At 38.6% G+C, this 18,512-nt stretch overlaps 1 protein-coding gene across 1 annotated transcript in view; it reads right to left on the bottom strand.

The window, feature by feature from the left end:
- Positions 1–18,512, bottom strand: part of cacna2d2a (calcium channel, voltage-dependent, alpha 2/delta subunit 2a) — a 259,238-nt gene that overhangs the window by 48,411 nt on the left and 192,315 nt on the right. Inside the window, exons 7-8 of the mRNA XM_037678732.1 lie at positions 8,226–8,357; positions 7,986–8,043 (exon numbers count right to left, since the gene is read on the bottom strand). Of these exons, the coding sequence (XP_037534660.1) occupies positions 7,986–8,043; positions 8,226–8,357 (190 nt within the window). The remainder of the gene's footprint in view (positions 1–7,985; positions 8,044–8,225; positions 8,358–18,512) is intronic.

Raw genomic sequence — 18,512 nt, forward strand, 5'->3', positions numbered from 1 at the left:
CTCTCTCTCTCTCTCTCTCTCTCTCTCTCTCTCTCTCTCTCTCTCTCGGGAGATTGTGTTCAAGCGCCCTGACCCGTTCAGCAAAGTGTCGTGGATTACATTTAAATTGGACGACTAATCTAAAACATGCATTTCAGTAACATGCATTAGATGCATGCAGCATGATGCATGGAAGTGGCACGGCTTCGTTTTACCGTTTCACAGGAAACGCTTCCCGTCGCGTGCTGGTGTTTGTATAAACTGTGTTCATTCGACACATTTTGCAGCGCTTTTTGATAATGACGGTTACAATACCTCCTGTTTTTGAGTGAAATTTCCTCTCAGTAAGGGCTTTGATATGAACGCATCATTTACAGAAGATGTGAACCACAGAATAATGGGAGCACTGTATATAGCCCACTGCGAGGGCTGAAGTGTGTTTGTGTGTGAGAGTTTGTGTTGCGCTGATGGGCTTATTATTTTATGGACTGCTGCTCTCTTAGTGCTCGCATGGAAGTGAAAGGCGAATAAAGATTGAATTAAGATAAAAATATAGGAGGACAGCTCTAAGAGAGCCTGCAGGTGAAAAAGATGTTGTCTGCCGCTTATTTATTCCACTTTGTGTTGATTATTGGAAGTGCTGCTATCCACAGTCACATTTCCATATTTTTGGTTGTGTTCTAGGAATATGTTCAGTCTTTTTCCGTCAAAAGTTTCTCCACTTTTCATTCTAAAAGCACGCCATGCCTTTGCAGTAATTGACGGTTCAGTCCAGATGGAAGTTTACATTTTGGCTCAGGTTTAGAGTTTTCTGGTGTAACTTGAAAAAGCTTGTGTCACCTTCAGCAGCAACAATGGTTCTTGTCCTCTGACTCAGCTTCTCACCTGAAGTGAGGCAAACAGAATAAAAGGAGGAGGCTTTGGGTTCGGGAAATTGGGAAGATTTATTTATTTATTTTTTTAGCACCCTCAGCTTCAGGCACTGCCCAGCAGTCATAATGTTTGTAACAAGGTTAGATTGACTTGTTGAAGAAATCAATATGTGATATAGCCAACATGCTGTTGTGAACCTAGGAGGTAATGGGATCTTTGCAACGCTTGGCTAACAGGACTCGGTGCCTGTCTCAGGTTATTCCTCTCTTCTTCATTTTACCTTTCTCTTTCCTTTGCTTCACCCCCTGCTTTGCCTTATTTCATGGCAAAACATTTTAACGGACAAATATTAATTTTTAATGTCAGGGTGATTGAAGACAATTATGCACGTTGACTGGATCATTAATTTTCTCTAAAAGTGTTGCTGGGTGAGCTGAAGGGGAAAAAATAAATCTTTTGAAGCCCACCCTATCGGCTCTGCCCTGGTTTTCACGTCACTTTCTACGAGTCCCAGAAAACCACGTCTACAAAACAATGAATTGTAAAATGATTCCTCTTGCTGCTTCTTCTCTGCAAACAAAACCACATCTTTGACCAACCTCAGAGATGACAGCAGTCCAGATTTGACAGAAGGATGCTCGTGTGATTAAATCGATCTATTCTCTTGCTTTGCTGGCATTTTTAATTCAATTCAGTTTATTTATATAGCGCCAAGTCACAACAGGAGTCATATCAGGGTGCTAAACAGAAACATTCATACCGGTATATATAAAAAACAAGTTAATAACATTATTTATTTGAGGAGCAGACTGCTCTGAATTTAACTTCATCACAGACTCTCATCTTGAGCAAGCATGAAGGCGACAGTGGAAAGGAAAAGCTCCTTCATGAGGAAGAAACCTTTAGCAGAACCAGGCTCAGGACAAGCGTCCATCTGCGTCGACTGGTTGGGTTTGAGAGGAACAGATACACAATGGCAGGTCAAGAATCACATGTTAAGATAGAAATAGTGTAAAATGAAAACTATTCAATTTTAACAATTTGTTTTAGGAAATGTGGTCAATTTGTCCTCCTGTAGTCTAAGCCTATGGCAGCATAACAAGCCAACCCTAACTGCTCTCCTAGTTTTAACCAAGTTTCTGTGCCCTGGATTTTCCTGTTTCACCTTACCCTTATCTGATGTCTGCCAAGCTTCTGATTTCTGGACATGAAACCTTTTTAAAGCTTTTTTTTTAATTCAAAAGTAGCTAAACACTGGCAAAAAAAAAAAAAAAAACTGAAAATGCAAGCTTAGTGCAAACAGTAGCGAAACGTTAGCAAATAAGCATGAAAGAGCTACTTTAGTGCTAGAATTAGTTAAACGCTAGGGAAAAAAAAGGCAGAAATAGCCCTTTTAAAGGCAGAAGAATCAAAATGCTAAGCAAAAGCAGAAAAATGTTAGCTAAGAAGAAGAAGTAGCAAAACATTAGCAAATGGCAGGACAAAGCTAGCTTACAACTAAAGTAGTGAAGCATCAAATCTGACTTTGATAGTTGATATGCTGCTGATCTCATGCTGCTGATTTATTTTATGCTGCTGTCTTCATTCATAGTCTGGGGCATAAGAGAAATGATGGACATCTACTTGCAAAAAAAAAAATAATAATCTGGTGAGGAATAGAGAGCAGCGGCCAACAGGTGAGTACACTGATCACAGCGGAGGAGGTGGGCGTGGCCTAACAGAGCACAGACACATGATTCATGACAGTTTTCTTGCTTTTTGCTAGCATTTCACTACTCCTGGCTCTGAGCTAGCTATGACCTTCTTTGCGTTTCTTTTGCTTTATTGTGCTGCTTAAAAACTAAATTTTAACATTATCCTGTGGTTTGCTTACCAACAAACTGTGGGTTTGTTGAAAACAGCAATATTATTGCATCAAAGACAACAGGTTTTATGGGTTTTTGATCAGTTCTTCAGCTATGAGCTCACCAACAATACAAATATGTCTTTTGTTATTAAAAATGCACTATGGTGGTAAAATTGCAAATGTTTTTGCTGCAACAAGTTGTGGTTTTCACTTTAAACGATGCAGCAAACCTGTAGAGCTGCACAAATTTTGCACAAAAACAAAACAGAACTAAAAATTCAGGCCTTATTTTCACTGCTACATCCAGTGTAAATAATTTTTACATCCCTTAGCCATATATAATTTTAATTGTATTAGTGTTATTATCTTTTTGAATCATGCTAGTATTAAAGAGACACACACAACAGGCTTACCTAACCCCAACGTCTGTTTTTGTAGAGTGCACTACTGGCCGAACTTTGCAGTGTCAGTCTGGGAGACACTATGTTAGACAATAATCACACAAGTCTGACCTGACACGTCATGACACTGCCGTCCACAGCCCCACCACTCAGCTCCATTTTGGCACAAGTTGCTAAGCAACAGGCTGCAGGATTGTCTTCGACTCCAACATGAGGAAAAGCTCAACACAAATGACAGTGACAAACATGGAGGGCCACTGAGGTGACAAGGTGTCCCATTGTGGAAAAATACACCTCTTCCTCTGTCTAACCTCGTCTGAAACGCCACAGCCTCCCCACCCCCTTCTTCATTGTTCCTTCCTGTCTCCGGCAAGAGCCTCGCAGTCACAACATGTGTAAGAGTTTAGTTGCGGTGCACTTTGGGTTTTGAGCTGACATATCAGAGACAGAATCAATGTTTTAACTTGTTTTTTTTGACGCACGAGTTTGTGTTTACAGTCTTTTCCATGTTCTTAGTGATGCCTCAAGAGACAGTGCAGCACCAAGGAGGCTTTTTCTTGTTAACTTAATTAAGTTGTCAGAGAAAACCTTGTTACTTTCATGGTTGGAGATAGGCTGAGATGTTACATAAATGCTTTGACTTATTTTATGAAAGGAAACCGTCTGCCACGTTAATTGAACCCGTTGTATCACAGAATAAAAATTGTTTATTAATGGCGTGAAAGAAACAATCTTCAGATTCATGTCTGTAGCTAAATAACTTATAAAGACTTAAAGTTTTTAACGTATTTTCAAGTTGTTTAAATTGTACTTTTTCAACTTGGCTCTTATGGAAAATAATTAGTTTTAATGCTTGATTTTTATCAATACGAAGGTGAAGCAATTTGTTTGCACTATTAGCAAAATATCTAATGAGCCACTGAATGTATTTTAATAAACATTTCAGAAAATATTCACTGGATGTACATCTACAACTGATTACATTTTGAGGTCAACTTGAATCAAGTCACCACAGCAAAGCAATCTTAGAACACCTAAAAATGGTTGTAATTTGGTCAGTTTTACAAATTTGAGCTAAGGTGTGGTGGTACCTGAGCATAATCCCCAGTTTATAATTTGCTAAATGATTGTGCAAGATCTGTGTTTAAAACTGTGCCTTTAACTACTGAAATCAACTCTGTTAGCAAAATATTCCATGACCAATGATTGATTTTTATGAAACTTGGAGAAAGTTATCATTAGATTGACATCTACGATTTATTAACTTCTGAACTCAATCCAACTCAAGTTGGCGGCCCCAATCATCTGACCATAAAAAACAAAAATAAGATATGACTCAAGTAATTTTACAAATACTGAGCTAAATATTTGTGTGGTAGTAGCTGAGCATGGTCCTCAAAATATGTTTTGAGTGCACCCAATTGCACAACATTCTTGTTTAAAATTGCGGTGTTACCTTTTGGGAGTCAACCCTGTTTGTTAAAATATTTCATGAACCACTGGAAGAATTTTAATGAAACTCTGGGAAACTATTTATTAGCAGTACGTCTACAACTGATTATCATTTGGAGTTACACAATTCAAGATGCCCCCCACAGCTAATGAACTTTAGCCAACAAAAACCATTATATGTGAAGGGGACAAGTCCCCCCACATAAAAAAAAAACGTTCATTTGGACCCCCCCCCCCCCCACACACACACACACACACCTTTACTATAAAACATTAGTTCAGGCGGCGCAGTTTCTCTTTCTTCGTGAATGAATCCATTCCACTTGATTAAAAGGAGAACACTCATGCTACTAAAACTCCTCTCCAGGTTTTCTTGGTTACATCCAACTCTCCACCGTCCCTTCCTGCCTCTTGCCTCCGCAGAAAACTCGCACAGGTGGAGGAGGTGGAGGTATCTGTGTTACTCGCTCGCCAGTTTAGCAGCTTAGTGTGGGCAGTGGTTGACCAGGGGGTTGATCATAAACATATATTCATGTTAGGAGGATGTTTGAGAGGAGCGCTACGTATGTAGCATGTTAGCTTAGCATTAACTGTGACGCTGTCAGACGCTGCAGGTGTAAGAGGTGCGGTGTTCAGATGCATTAAAGTTGAAATGTCTTTAAAACCCCACACCTTATTGTCCTCAAGCTTCATGAGAAACATCATTTAGATGAGCAGTGTTGTACACAAGTAAAAAAGTCCAGTGGTGATGATTTTTTATTCTTTATAAAATCTGACGCTCTGTATTAAAGTGTATTAAAGTTAAAATGTCTTTAAAATCCACACATGAATTTACACAAACTTGGTGAAAAACATGTTTTAAATGTGTGGAATTAAAGGAAATCTAGGTGAAATGCTGCTTTTTTGTACACTAGTGAACACCTTTTTTTTACGTGCGCACACACGTGCGCGCACACACCCGCACACACACACCAACACACATCATTGTGTCCCCCCACATTACGGATGCTTCTGACGCCCTTGCCTTGACTCAGATAATTTTGCAGACGTTGAACTAAAATTTGCTGTGGTGGTAGCTGAGAGACATTCACAACATATACTTTGCGACTAACAAAGCATACTGGACAAGATCATGTAAGATATCTCATAAGATACGTTGAGAATGAGAACTGGGTTTCTTTTTAAGAAATAGATCTTGCTCAACTCTGAATGCCAGAAAATGCCTTGTAACCGCTTCCTTCCTACTGGCCATTGACTATGGAGACATTATTTATATGAATGCCCGTCAGCTCCTTGCAGATGTTGGATGCTGTCTACCATGATGCACTAAGATTCATAACTGGTTGTAACTACTGTACCCATCACTGCACTCTGTACTCCTTGGTCAGTTGGTCATCATTATCTACACGTACTCACACTGATCCATTTTCATCTATAAATCCCTCCTTGGTCTGATACCTTCTTATATCTCCTCCCACATGTCACGTCGTCAGTGCAGTTACAGCGTGCACTCTCAGGACATCATTACCTGCAGCGTTCCCTCAGTGCAGACTGAACTTGGCAAAAAGGCCTTTTCCTACTCAGCTCCTGCAACCTGGAACACCTTGCAACAGGAACTGAAGTTGTGCACCTTGATTTCTTTAAGGGATTTCAAACATTTGATAATGTCAATGAAAAATGTATGCAAATATGTTCTTGTTTTTAATATTTCACCCTGTTTTACGGCACCCTGATTTATTGTTTTGTACACTACTCTTATTTTAACTGTATTTTTTTTACTGTAGTTTATTGTTGTCATTGTTTACTGTTATTGCTGTCTGTACTTTATATGTTCTGTCTTGTAAATGAGTCCCTGTGGCTCAATGAGGCTAGCCTGAATAAATGAAGGTTGAATGAATAATAATAAAAAAATGATAATATAAAGGATCGTGCATGATGTTATTAATAAGGTAAAACCAAAACGGTTTTAACTTCATTGTTTCTCAACATAAGATAATCTTAGGATACAACTCTGGCATGAAAGGCAGCAGGCAATATACATTCCTTCAAGGATTACCTTTAATTGTATTTTTTATTTATCATTCAGCATCACCGAGTGTTCAGAACAGAAGATGTGTTCCTATGTCTTGATGGCTGGATCTTCTTGAACTGGATCTTAACCTCAACTTTTAAATCCTACTTGTGACCAGATTTACTACAGTTATCACCACATTCAGTCTTTAAGATCACCAGATAGTGACTATACAGTTTGTTATAAAAGGTTAAAGATTAAAGAGCATATAAAACATAGTTTAAAGCATGCGTATTTGTTTAGTGTAAGCTTGTTGACTTGATCTGCCGGCGTGGCCTGACCTCAAACAGCCACTCAGTTTGAGTTGGACAGAGACCGAGACTGAAAATGAGGCCAGGTCTAATCAACATTGCTGTCATTATTATGTCCACTTCACTCCAACCTGTAACCAGGCAACAGGCAGCGCTGCCTCAAAACCGATGTGACAGTTGCAGGTAGATTGAAAGAGCAAGGGGCGGACAGAAAGCCTGGCTGGCTGGGTGAGAGGGTGAAGAGCCTCACTTTTTCTCTGCCTGACCTTCTGTAGATGGTTTTGTACAAATGTATTTATTGTATCCTCGTCATCATTTAGAGAGATAAAAACAGGTCAGGAAAATGCTTTTTATTCTGTTAAACAATTACGCTTTTAAACTACAGACTGAAGGGAGCATCTAGGGTCTATTAAGAAAAAAAAACCTGTAGGGAAAAAAAAAAAAAACTGGGGATCTTTACACAGTCTTCTAATGTGCAAAAAGAAAACATTAAACCAAAAATTTAAAAACTATTACCTTCCTAATAACCTCTGTCTTCCCCCCCAGCAAAACAAACAATACATATGCATTCAAAGGACAATTCAAAGTCCAATTTAGAACAGGTTGCAGTTCAAGACAACACTGGTGTTGGAATGACAAGTTAAAGTTCTTTAAGTACTTTACTCTGCTGCTGGCACTCATGTTTGGATTAATTTGTCTTTCCAGACTAATTGCACAACAGATACTCATCAGACACTAATCAGGACAACGACAACAAACTGACATTTTCGTAAATCAGCGAAGAAGCTCAAACATCTCGCAGGATGATATATCATTCTGAGATACAGTCATTAAGAGTGCAATCTGTGTATATTAATTGCTTTTATTAAGGACAAACTTTATCAGGTACAGACTATACACAGCTCTGTGACATTTTATCACAAGTTTACACGAGCTCAGTAGAATAAATTAAGGTTTTTGAATGCTTTTGAAGTCATATTCATAAAAACAGAACATCTAGTGGTACAAGAAAAAGCCAAAGCAATGCTTTCCTACCACACTGCTAATAATAAATAATAAAATTATTATATTTTAAAACGTGTAAAAGCAAAAGTAAAAAAACAGAGTCTTACCATGGTCTTCTTCGGACATCATACAGGTCAATCTTGTTGGGCGCCCTCCATGGAGTGGCTGAAGAGACCAAAGAAGTTACAGTCCATCAGATTAGATCAAAGTAATCATACGTTCATTCTGTCCGTTCAGTTGCGAGTACAGCAAACTGATAAGAGACTGCAGCTGAGGACCCCTGGGCTCAATTTAGACTTTATCTTGCTGTGAGGTTGAAGGCGTTGACTCGGTGCCCTGCAGCCTACCTGGGTAGTATCGCGTCACTCCCGTGGCACTGCCAAACACCTGCCAGCGCAGAGAGCTGTCCTCCCGCCGGTTTTCAATAAAAACCCTCTCCAAGGCTTGGGTCCAGTTTAATTCATTCAGGATCACAGGAGCTGCAGGAAAACAAAGAAAACCACATGCTTACAATAGATGGTTGCAGATTTTAAAATAATCGAGCCACCACGTATCGTTTTTCAAATTTATTTAAGGTTGGACTCTAGAACCTTACGTTTTGTCCAAGTTTACAACATTCTAGATATTGTTCAAATTCAATATATTTAAAAAAAGCACTTTTAAAAGCAACTACAGAGTTGAGCATACGTTTCTGCAGCCCAGCACGTTCACCTGTGATCTGCCTGAACTCTTCACTCCACGTGTTGTACACGAAATAGTGTGGGCACAGCAAAAAGGCACATAAAACAAAAAGATATGACAAAAAATAAAGACAAAAGACAATAATAATAATAATAATAATAAATAAATAAATGTAAAAATATTTTTGAGCAGTTAAGTGAAAAACATATGGTATTATTGTTGATGTAGAACAACTGCAAGTGAATTTGTGGACTCACTGTGATTGAAAGGACAAAATGCTTTTATTTTTATTTGTTTATGAGTTTCTTTTGCACATGCAGTACTGTGCAGAATTAAGGAGTTGTTTAAAATGGTCCTACATTTTAGTTCTTAGGTATTTTGCTGCTTTTTTAAAACAAGTTTTGCTCTATCTTGATGCATGCTCAAGAATCCAGGTAGAAAAATCTAAAAAAGTTAAATCTGGTCCTCAATTTTGTTAATTTTGCTCTATTTTTATTTATTTTGTTTTGATTTTGGCTTTTGTAACTGACTGTAGAAATTTTTGCAAAGTGAACACATTTTTTTAGGCCTAAATCATATTTCTTGAAGTATGAGTATCTTTAAAAAACAGGAAAGAACAAATCCACCAAAGACCTGCAACAGCACCTGAGCATCATCCATCATCTGCTTGGTTAAAGAGGTTCATCATCTAATATATGTCTTTAAGAACCATCCTTTTGAAGCTAAAGTACTATTTTTTGTGTCAAACTATTATATTTGGTAGTTTTCATACAGTACAATATTCCCTCGCTCCTTCGCTGTTCATTTTTCGCGGACTCGCACTATCACGGTTTTTCAAAATAAGATTGGACATGACACACAAGTGGCTGAATGATGGATGAGCTGCATGATCGGCATGGAATTTTTATTTAAAATAAATTATTTTAAATTATTTAGCACCTACTGCACCTCTGTGCAGCTCACACTGCAGGATAAGCTTCCTCCTGCAGCTGTTCTTGTGCAGAGCGGAGAAGTGGGCGTGGCCAAGAGCGCTTGCAGGTGGCTAAGAGCAGCGGAGGCAGAGAGAGGGAAACCATGACATTCTGTGCTCTTTTAAAGTGTTTAGAGTTTAGAAACCACAGGGCTTCAGGGTGCAGAATGCGGATCCCCCACGATAAACGAGGGACTACTGCATAAAGAAATGAGAGCATATTTGTTGCTGGAAACAAAGTGTATAATGGTCCAGTTGCATGTTGTGTGTCGACAACACTGGTTCATCTGTTGAGTTTAGGAACCTTTTAATACTTGAATGATTCACAAATCAGAATGCACAAACTAACAAAGAAACAAACAAATATTCCCCTGATGATGTTCGAGCACTAGACAAGAATGAGTAAAAAAACAAAAAAGCAACCAAAGTCCACCCTTTAAAGACTGTCAAAAGGTCTGGACTAATTCTAAAGATCACTTTAAAAGATTACACTAAATTCTGCCTCATTGGAAACAAAATAAAAAACCAAGAAATCAGTCAAGACTCATTTTCCTTTCTCAAACTAACATTAAAAGTACAAATTAACAACCTTTAAAGTGAAACACAGCATCAGGTTTTTAAAGGCAATAAGCAAAAAGTTGACTTTTCGTGCTGAACAACCTTGTCTGCTCCCGCAGAAGCAAGTTAAGTACATCAGGATGGATGCATGCAGGCAGCTTGGCCGGCGGTGGCCGTCTGAGCGTGGCATTAGTCTAATCTGTGTGATCTCTGCGGAGCGCGCAGAAGAGATCACCTTGAAGGAGGGTCATACGGTATGTCACACTCAGCATGTGGAGGGAGAGGCAGAATTTCTGATACCAGACTAAATAAAATAACCTTCTGCAAACCTCCAGGAGTGGCTGTGTTTGAGGATTTGTGGGCGCTTGGCAAAAGAGGTGAAAGCTCTGCTTGTGCATGCACAAACACGCGGATTTAACGGTAAAATTTAAGGTCATATAAATCTCATATGTCAGAGGTAAGGAGACTTATAGCTGTGGAATGAAGCATTTATCATCTGCTCTGGGATGAGCAGGTGGTGAACAACACAATAACAGCACGAACATTCATCTCTGCTTTTCTATGTCACTCTCTTGTCAAAGTGTGTTTGTGCATTTATCATTTTTCTTCCACTTGTCATTTTAATCTTTTTTTCTTAATTCATTTAAATTCTTTCAGTGCGACGCACAGAAAAAAAAGGCATGCTTTCAGTCTGTGTTTAATAGCTACGCTGAAGTCAGAAGATGGGGAGCGCAATCAGAGGTTTAATAGCCACCTGATTAAAGAGGAAACAAAAAGAAGTGCGGAGCTGCAGAGAACTTCACTCGCTTCTCTGATTTAATTACTCAGCCAACCAAAGCTAGATAAGCCTCTGAACAGACAAGTCCAGCTTTTTTCAACTCTGCGTTTTAATTTCATACAAATAAACGATCATGATCCACTTCTCCTAAGCCTTCAATTACTTTTTAAAATCTTTGACAAGCTTTGAGTTTTGTAGCAACAAGTATACTTCTAACCCTTATTTAATCACAACTTAACACAAAATGAAAAAAAATTACAATTACAAACGAAGCCGTAAAATCACAACAATTAGCTATTATAAAATTGCAGCTCAGAACAGCTAAACTAAATTAGTATTACTCCCTTCCACTCGGCAAAAGCTAATGAATGCAAAAGAAACACAACAAAACAACAAACACAGCTCAAACAGCAGCAGTGTCTGGAGGACAGAAGTATATGAGAGCCAAATTGCTGCCATCACCAAGGGGAGCTCCTCGGCATGTTTTTCCTCAAATTTCATAGACGTAAACACAAAGGAGGGATGGAGGAGGATCGAGGCAGTCCTACAAGTGAGTCTGGGGAGACGGAGGTGATTGATGGAAAGAAACGCGTAAATTAACACGAGTGAGTGGCTGCTTCACAGTCAGGAAAAAGGCAATTTCTTGCTCATGAGGGCAGAAGAAAGAAAAAAGAAAACACACAAAACAAACTTCACCATAAAATGTGAACAAATAAAATGGTATGCACAGTTTAAGTTCAAGACATGAAAGGGTGTATTTTTGTATTGTTTTCCTAAATTGGCATCTTCCTTGTTTTACAAGTTTGTTGGTCCCTGTTTAGATGACGTCATTAGAAAACCTTTTTCATTTTCTTAGCCCTTGTCATAAAACATATTTCTTTCAATTCTTTCTTAAATAGATCAGCTTTATGTTCTGAGCTGATTGAGCCATTCATTTCTAAAAACGGTGCAAAGACTCAGATTGTATCAGATTCAGCGGTGGAGAAAGTACTCAAACAATGTATTTAAGTAAAAGTACAAATAAACAAACAAAAATGTATTCTAGTAAAAATAGAAGTACCACATTAGTGTTTTTACTTAAGTAAAAGTAAATAAGTACTTGCTTTTAAAAATACTTGAAGTATTAAAAGTAAAAATACTTGCTGAATGTATTACCTAATGCAATGGTCTACAATATCATTAAGTGTGCCTTGTGTATGTATATTTTCTCTAATACATTAATAGTGTTGTGTCATTTTAATGATCAATGCTGCAGATAATACATGTTTTTATTGTGTTTACTCTGTGACACAGTTCACACTTGGACTTGTGATTCTGTGCATCAGAACTTCAGGGATGACCTGCAGAGTTAAATGTCATTAATCAAAATAAGAACGAGGAATGATTTTACCTTCGAAAGATTTTATTTAACACAAAACAAAACCAATGTGTCATTTTAACTGCAGTAAACACATTTAAGTAAAAGTTGTCTGACTGAAAAAAGGAGCATTAGACCTAACAAAGGAATATCTGATATTTCAACTCCAGTTTGTCATCAACTCTAGTTAAAATACTGTCTAGTGAAACTTGTAATGGGTCAATAGTGAACAATATTTTAACTTCCTGACACCATTTTCAAAACTTGGACCCGAGTGTTCAGTCATTTGAAGACATCTCTGGTCTCCTAACATCCACGAACTGACACATTTTAATATTGCAGCAAGAATTTATTGCTCAAGTTCAGAAGAAGCTGGTTTTCAATGTTTTTGAGTCCAGTCTGCCTCTTTAGGGAGAGAGAATCTGTCCTGTTGTGCTGAATAGTCTTTCAATAATCTTTCAATAATCTTTCAATAATCTTTCAATAGTTTTCAATAAGGCCATGGGTGGCACGTATCTTCTAGCGGACTCTCCGCGGTGGAATCCAGTTTGGGTGTGTTAGTGGTGCTGTGGGTGCGTCCAGCTCAATGACTAGAATATAAGTCATTGGTCCAGCTCTTCTTGAAGGCAGGCCTAACGTTACCTGCCCACTTTGCAGTGATTCACTGGACCAACTCCCCTCTCACCATTGGTTACTTTCAAAGTAACAAACAAAAAAACTGCAACGTGAATGTAACTTGTAAGACAACGCATTATAGAAATGTAGTGTAGTAGAAAGTACAGATACTTGATGTAAAATGTAGTGGAGCAAAAGTCGAAAGTATTCACGTTTAATTCTACTTAAGTAAAGTACAGATACATGAAAAATATACTTAAGTACAGTAATGAAGTACTTGTACTTAGTTACATCCCACCACTGCATTCATTGCATTATAAGAGAAACAAGTTTATATTTCCCAAAAGTCCAGACTCCCCCAAAAAATCAAGAAGGTTCCAACTACAGAGAGAAACTTTAGTGAGGTCTGAAGTATAAATAGTTTTAAACCTGTTGCATTCACTCCAACAAGTCTAAAGCATTTCAGTGAAACCAGTGGCTACATTTTACTGACATGTGTAGATTATCAGGGACCCAAATCACACATTTCAATTTCATCTGGGCTGTGCAATGCTCCACGGGTAAAGAGCAGATCTGATTATTGTGTAAAAAAATGTATTATCCTTTAAGCATAAGCTATCAAAGTAGGTTGCTGCAGCAGTAGCTAGTGTGCAGTGAAATCCTGGGTGCTCTTATCTGGAGAGGCACTGGGTCTGCTACGATAGCTTTCCCAGACAGGCCAAGGGCGAAGAGACATCCTGCACCATCTTGGAAATCTGAACATAAACATATTGTCCAAATTCTAGCTAAACATGATGCACAATACCATTTGATATCACAGAACATGAGCTTCTATTGCAATATGTTATGTTATCAAGTTAATTATTCCACCATGCACGGCGATCTGCTGTGGATTGAATACAGCTACATGCATTTAGCTTAGCTTTGGTCCGCACGTAGATATTATTCTCAGGCAAAGACTAGAGTGAGATCATCACACCGCACCTATATTCTAAAGTATGAGCCCAGACTGAGCCACTGGCACACTGAGCACCACGATCAAACCTCTAAGACCCACTTATTGACAAACCTAGCCAAGCCCTAAGAGCAGTACACCTGGACCCCACACTTTAGACCTCACATTTGATTTCTGAACACAAAAATAACTAAATCTATGACTTACTTGTTCATATATTGCACAGGCTAACCACTGCATTGTTCCAACACTCTGCATGTCTACAACAAGAGTCACCATTAAATAAATAGAGATTTTGTCCAACGAAATTAGATTTTGATGTTCTTGTTGACGATTTGTTATAAAAAAATAAGCCTAAATTGTGCTAAGTTTGTTAAAAAAGTGTTTTTCCCTCTGCACCCAGAAAGAAAACTGAGAAATGTCCATTTCTGTGTCTTTATTCCCACCTTTGTGTTGATTACTGAGGAAGAGTTGGAACACAGTCTATGTATATTTATGCTCCCTGCCAAAACTAAAGCAGTCATATGTGAGCTGCCTGCACTGTCAGGGCAAATCTGCAAACAAACACCCACATTCACCCACGGAACCACATATCTGCAGGTGATCTCTGCAGAAAAACTGGCACATCGGAGATAAGGGAACACAGCAAACTAATTATCTTTGATTTATTCAGTTAGGATATGCTGTGACTTCTCTGGACAGTTGATAAAAAGACAAATTTCCCCTGAGGGGGGAGTGATGTGCTCACACATTCTGACAGGGCCTACGAGCGCTGGGTTAGCCTCATCCTTCACCTGAAACGCGCTTCCCTCTGATATCTTTAAAAGGTAATTCATCAGTGTGCCGCTCCCTTGACATTTAAAGCACCCTTGGCTTTGCCCCTTTATGGAGCAAGACTGCACACCAAGTAGGGAAACAATTATGAGGCGGATTTATGGAGCATCACTGTGTGAAATCATTCTTTAGCTGCCACCCCACCCACCCTAGCGACCATCCTACACCCCTAAACCCAACATAGAGTACATAGGCTTATGTTCTTCACACTGATGTACCTGAGATTAAGACCCATTCAACCAATGTGCTCCTGATGCCCTGTAATAATCCAACATTATAAAAAGCACATGGTTTTATTATACGCAGAGCAGAAAATGGCACTATAATATGCTATGATGGAACACAAGTGGTCCCTCATTGCATGATGGGATTGAAGTTTATTAGCTGAATCCCTCTGAAGATTCATGACCATTGATGCTGCAGCTACCATGAAGCATTTACGTATTCTAGGGGTTAAAACAGAATAAAACAAGTCACTGGTGTTCAGTCTTACTTTGACATGAAGGCTTAACTAATGGAGTTCATAGTGACTTGCAAAGATTAACTGAAACTATATTTTTTAAAAAGCTAACAAACAATAAACGCGAATCAAACCCTCAAACAATTTCTAGCAGAGAGTGGAAGTATAGTGTGTTTTTCTAATGACTGTGATTCAGTAGGAGTTGCACCTAATAGAAAATAATAATGTGAAATAGGAACAGTTGTGTAAAAAAAATAATCAAGAAAACCCTATTGTAGAAATTACTTTAATTTCTGTGAATTTCTAGGAGGGAGATGTTTGCTCATAATTGGCTTTAATGGCCCAGGCTGGAAACAGCTGGTGAGTCAAATAAGCCCGATCTCTGCCAGTTCCAGTTACAAACATTGTTTTCATCTACTCTAATGTGAATCGAGTTTTCTTTGAAAACAAACAAAAATCATCTCAAGCAATAAGAAACTGAGTTTCCATTGCAGTTTTACATTTGCACTGGAAGACAAAAGAAGAAGAAAGCTGAAAATGAATAGGAGCAATAATGGAAAAAAAACAACTAACGTGCAAAAAAAGTTTATATTCTCATTTGAAGTGCTTTTTGTACATTTCAAAGAAGCGTTTATGTAAATGTTTGTCCTTGCAAACATTACTGTAATGGCACTGTCTCTAGTCTGAGCCAACACACTCGAGCAACAAGTGACTTCCCAGATCAGAAATATCCCAAATACACCAAAATATGAAAATAAATGGCTAAATCTAAACTTTTTGGGCTTTCTTTTATGCAGTTTTCTGCTGCATTTGTCCATGTGTCTTTCTGTTCATCACTGACTTCCGGTTAAAATAACTAGAGAAATACAACAAGTGTTATGCTCTAATGCTCTGCTTGTCAGACTGGCCCCCTCCCTCTCGGTTTTCAAGTCCCGTTTAAAAACTCACTACTATTCATTAGCATTCAACACCAGAGGATCTGCGTTTTGAACCTGTATGCTCCACACTGGTTTGTCATCATTATCTGCATCGTTTTTATGTCTATATTTCAGATTTACTTCATTTTGTATTTTGCTTTGTGTGTTACCTGTTGTTCTGTCTGTACAGCACTTTGGTTGGCCTTGTCGCTGTTTTAAGTGCTTTGTAATCAAAATGGTATGGTATGGTAATGCTAACAGTGAACATCTAGTTTGTTTGAAATGCCTTATCAGTGGGCGATCATGTAATTGTCAGTGTCTGTGTGTGTGGACGTGTGTTTGTTAGGTAGCAAAATAACTCACAAAACATTGGTCTACATTTTAATCAAACTTTGAGAAGGGAATCATTGGATGCAAGTTTAACTCATTAGTTTTTGGAGTCGACTCAGTTCAAGATGGCTGCCACAAATAATCAATCTTTGTGAATACAAACAGTGTTCTAACTTACTAAGTTTTACAGTTAATGAGCTAAACTTTGGAGTGGTTGTAGCTGAGTGGCACACACAGCATATAGTCTGTGCGCTGACATGCAGCCCAAGATCTTAGGCAAGGCGGCAGGAGATACGTTTTATTAGAATAGTGCTTGATTCATCTTTCCATTTTTTGCTGCTTTTCAAACAGCAGCTTTAACTTTGCTCTGCAAATTAACTGGCATAACCTTAAAATATGTACTTCCACTTAACCTTTTGATATTTAATTGTGCAGACCATTTTTAATTGTTTTGCTTTATAATTTTATTTGTGGCGCTAACAGCATTGTGTATTTTCAGCAATAGAGTTTGTGTCGCTGCATATTTTGCAGATCTCACAGGTTCAGAAGAAAACAAACAAGCAGCTTGATATACAGTACCAGCAGCTTCCCCCACAGTTCAAAATGCTCGTACACATCTGATTCCTCTGCATGTATCACCTCCTACTCCTCCTCTCTGTAGTGTCAACACAGTTTAGTCTCCATCTCTCCCTTCCGATGTCCTGTTTCCTCCCTGTCTCCTCCTGTGCTTTGCTTCAGGTCTGACTCTGAGCGTGGCTGAGTGTTAAAGAACCTGAACCTCAAAACTTTCTTCCTGCAGAGGAAACAGCAGAAACAGGAACTGGCAACATTTCACACATTCAAGCAAGCAAAAAACAATTTCTGAGTCTCTGCAAAGAAAGAAAAACAAAGTATTTTCATGGCTTAGTTCACGTAAAAAAAAAAAAAAAAAGACATAAAACATGCAGAGGATGCTTGAACCCGGTTTGTATTTATTTTATCACAACTGTAGCAGTAAAAATAAACAAATATTTTCTTTCTTCTTCTTCTGCTTTCAGCTTTTCCCTCTTACTTCAAGTCATCCTCCTCCAACTCACGCTGTCCTCTGCATCCTCTGTCCTCACTCCAACTACCTCCATGTCCTCTCTAACTGCATCCATATCAGAATCAGAATAAACTTTATTGGAATTGCACCAAGGTACAACGCGAATATGCACGTATAGTCGTCCGAAAGATGGGCGGAGTGCACGAAGCTGCAACTACAGGAGAGCGCGGCCATTTTATCCTTATCAGATAATAATCTTAGATAGGAAAAGGGGAAGAAACATGAGGGTAGATAGTGGTAGTACAAAAAAAATCTTTCACATCTTGTCTATCAGGACACGATTTGAGACATCAAAAATACTCTACCAGCAAGCACAATTAAAACATGGTTACATTTGCATTTGACATCGAGGTGTTGAGATTTGTCCATGAGCGTTTTTTCAGATCAGCCACAGTTTCTGAAGATGTGTTTCCAGCCAGCAGTTCTGATAAGCTTGCACAGAAAGTACTCCGGGGGTGGGGGTGGTTTTTTTTTTTTGGGGGGGGGGGGGGGCGATAGATGAAGCTTTTGTCCTTGGGTACTCATGTCCCAGGAGAAATTTGATAGTCAGCCTGTCTCCAAGGCTGTTGGGAGTCTGATTCAGATAAGCTTGATTTTTGTTTTTTCTTCAGGCAGACAGATTTTTTTCTTCAGCCTTGAGTCCATCTGGGCGTTCTGGTTCCGAAAATGCCTAATTGTGAGATTACATTCCACTGATCCATACTACGAGTCTCCTTCAAGGTCGAACCCACCATGCTGATGAGTCCCAGAAGCCACAGGTGGTCTGCGATTCTCAATCATCTCCACCTTACGGTTAAGCTCGTAGACCAAACGATTTAAAGTTCCCACAGTGAGGACCAGACCTTCACACTGACTCGGAAGCTTTTCCATGGCCAAAACTGCTCCCGCTGTCTTCTTCAAAAGTCGATAAAACAGATCCCCGCCGATGCCAAAAAGCAGAGACCCTGCTATCATATATATATGTATATATATATATATGCGTATATACATATACATATATATATATATACATATACATATATATATATACATATACATATATATATATACATATACATATATATATATACATATACATATATACATATATACATA

This window comes from Nematolebias whitei, chromosome 7, assembly GCF_014905685.2.
Source record: "Nematolebias whitei isolate Nwh7 chromosome 7, NemWhi1, whole genome shotgun sequence".
Lineage (NCBI taxonomy): Eukaryota > Metazoa > Chordata > Actinopteri > Cyprinodontiformes > Rivulidae > Nematolebias > Nematolebias whitei.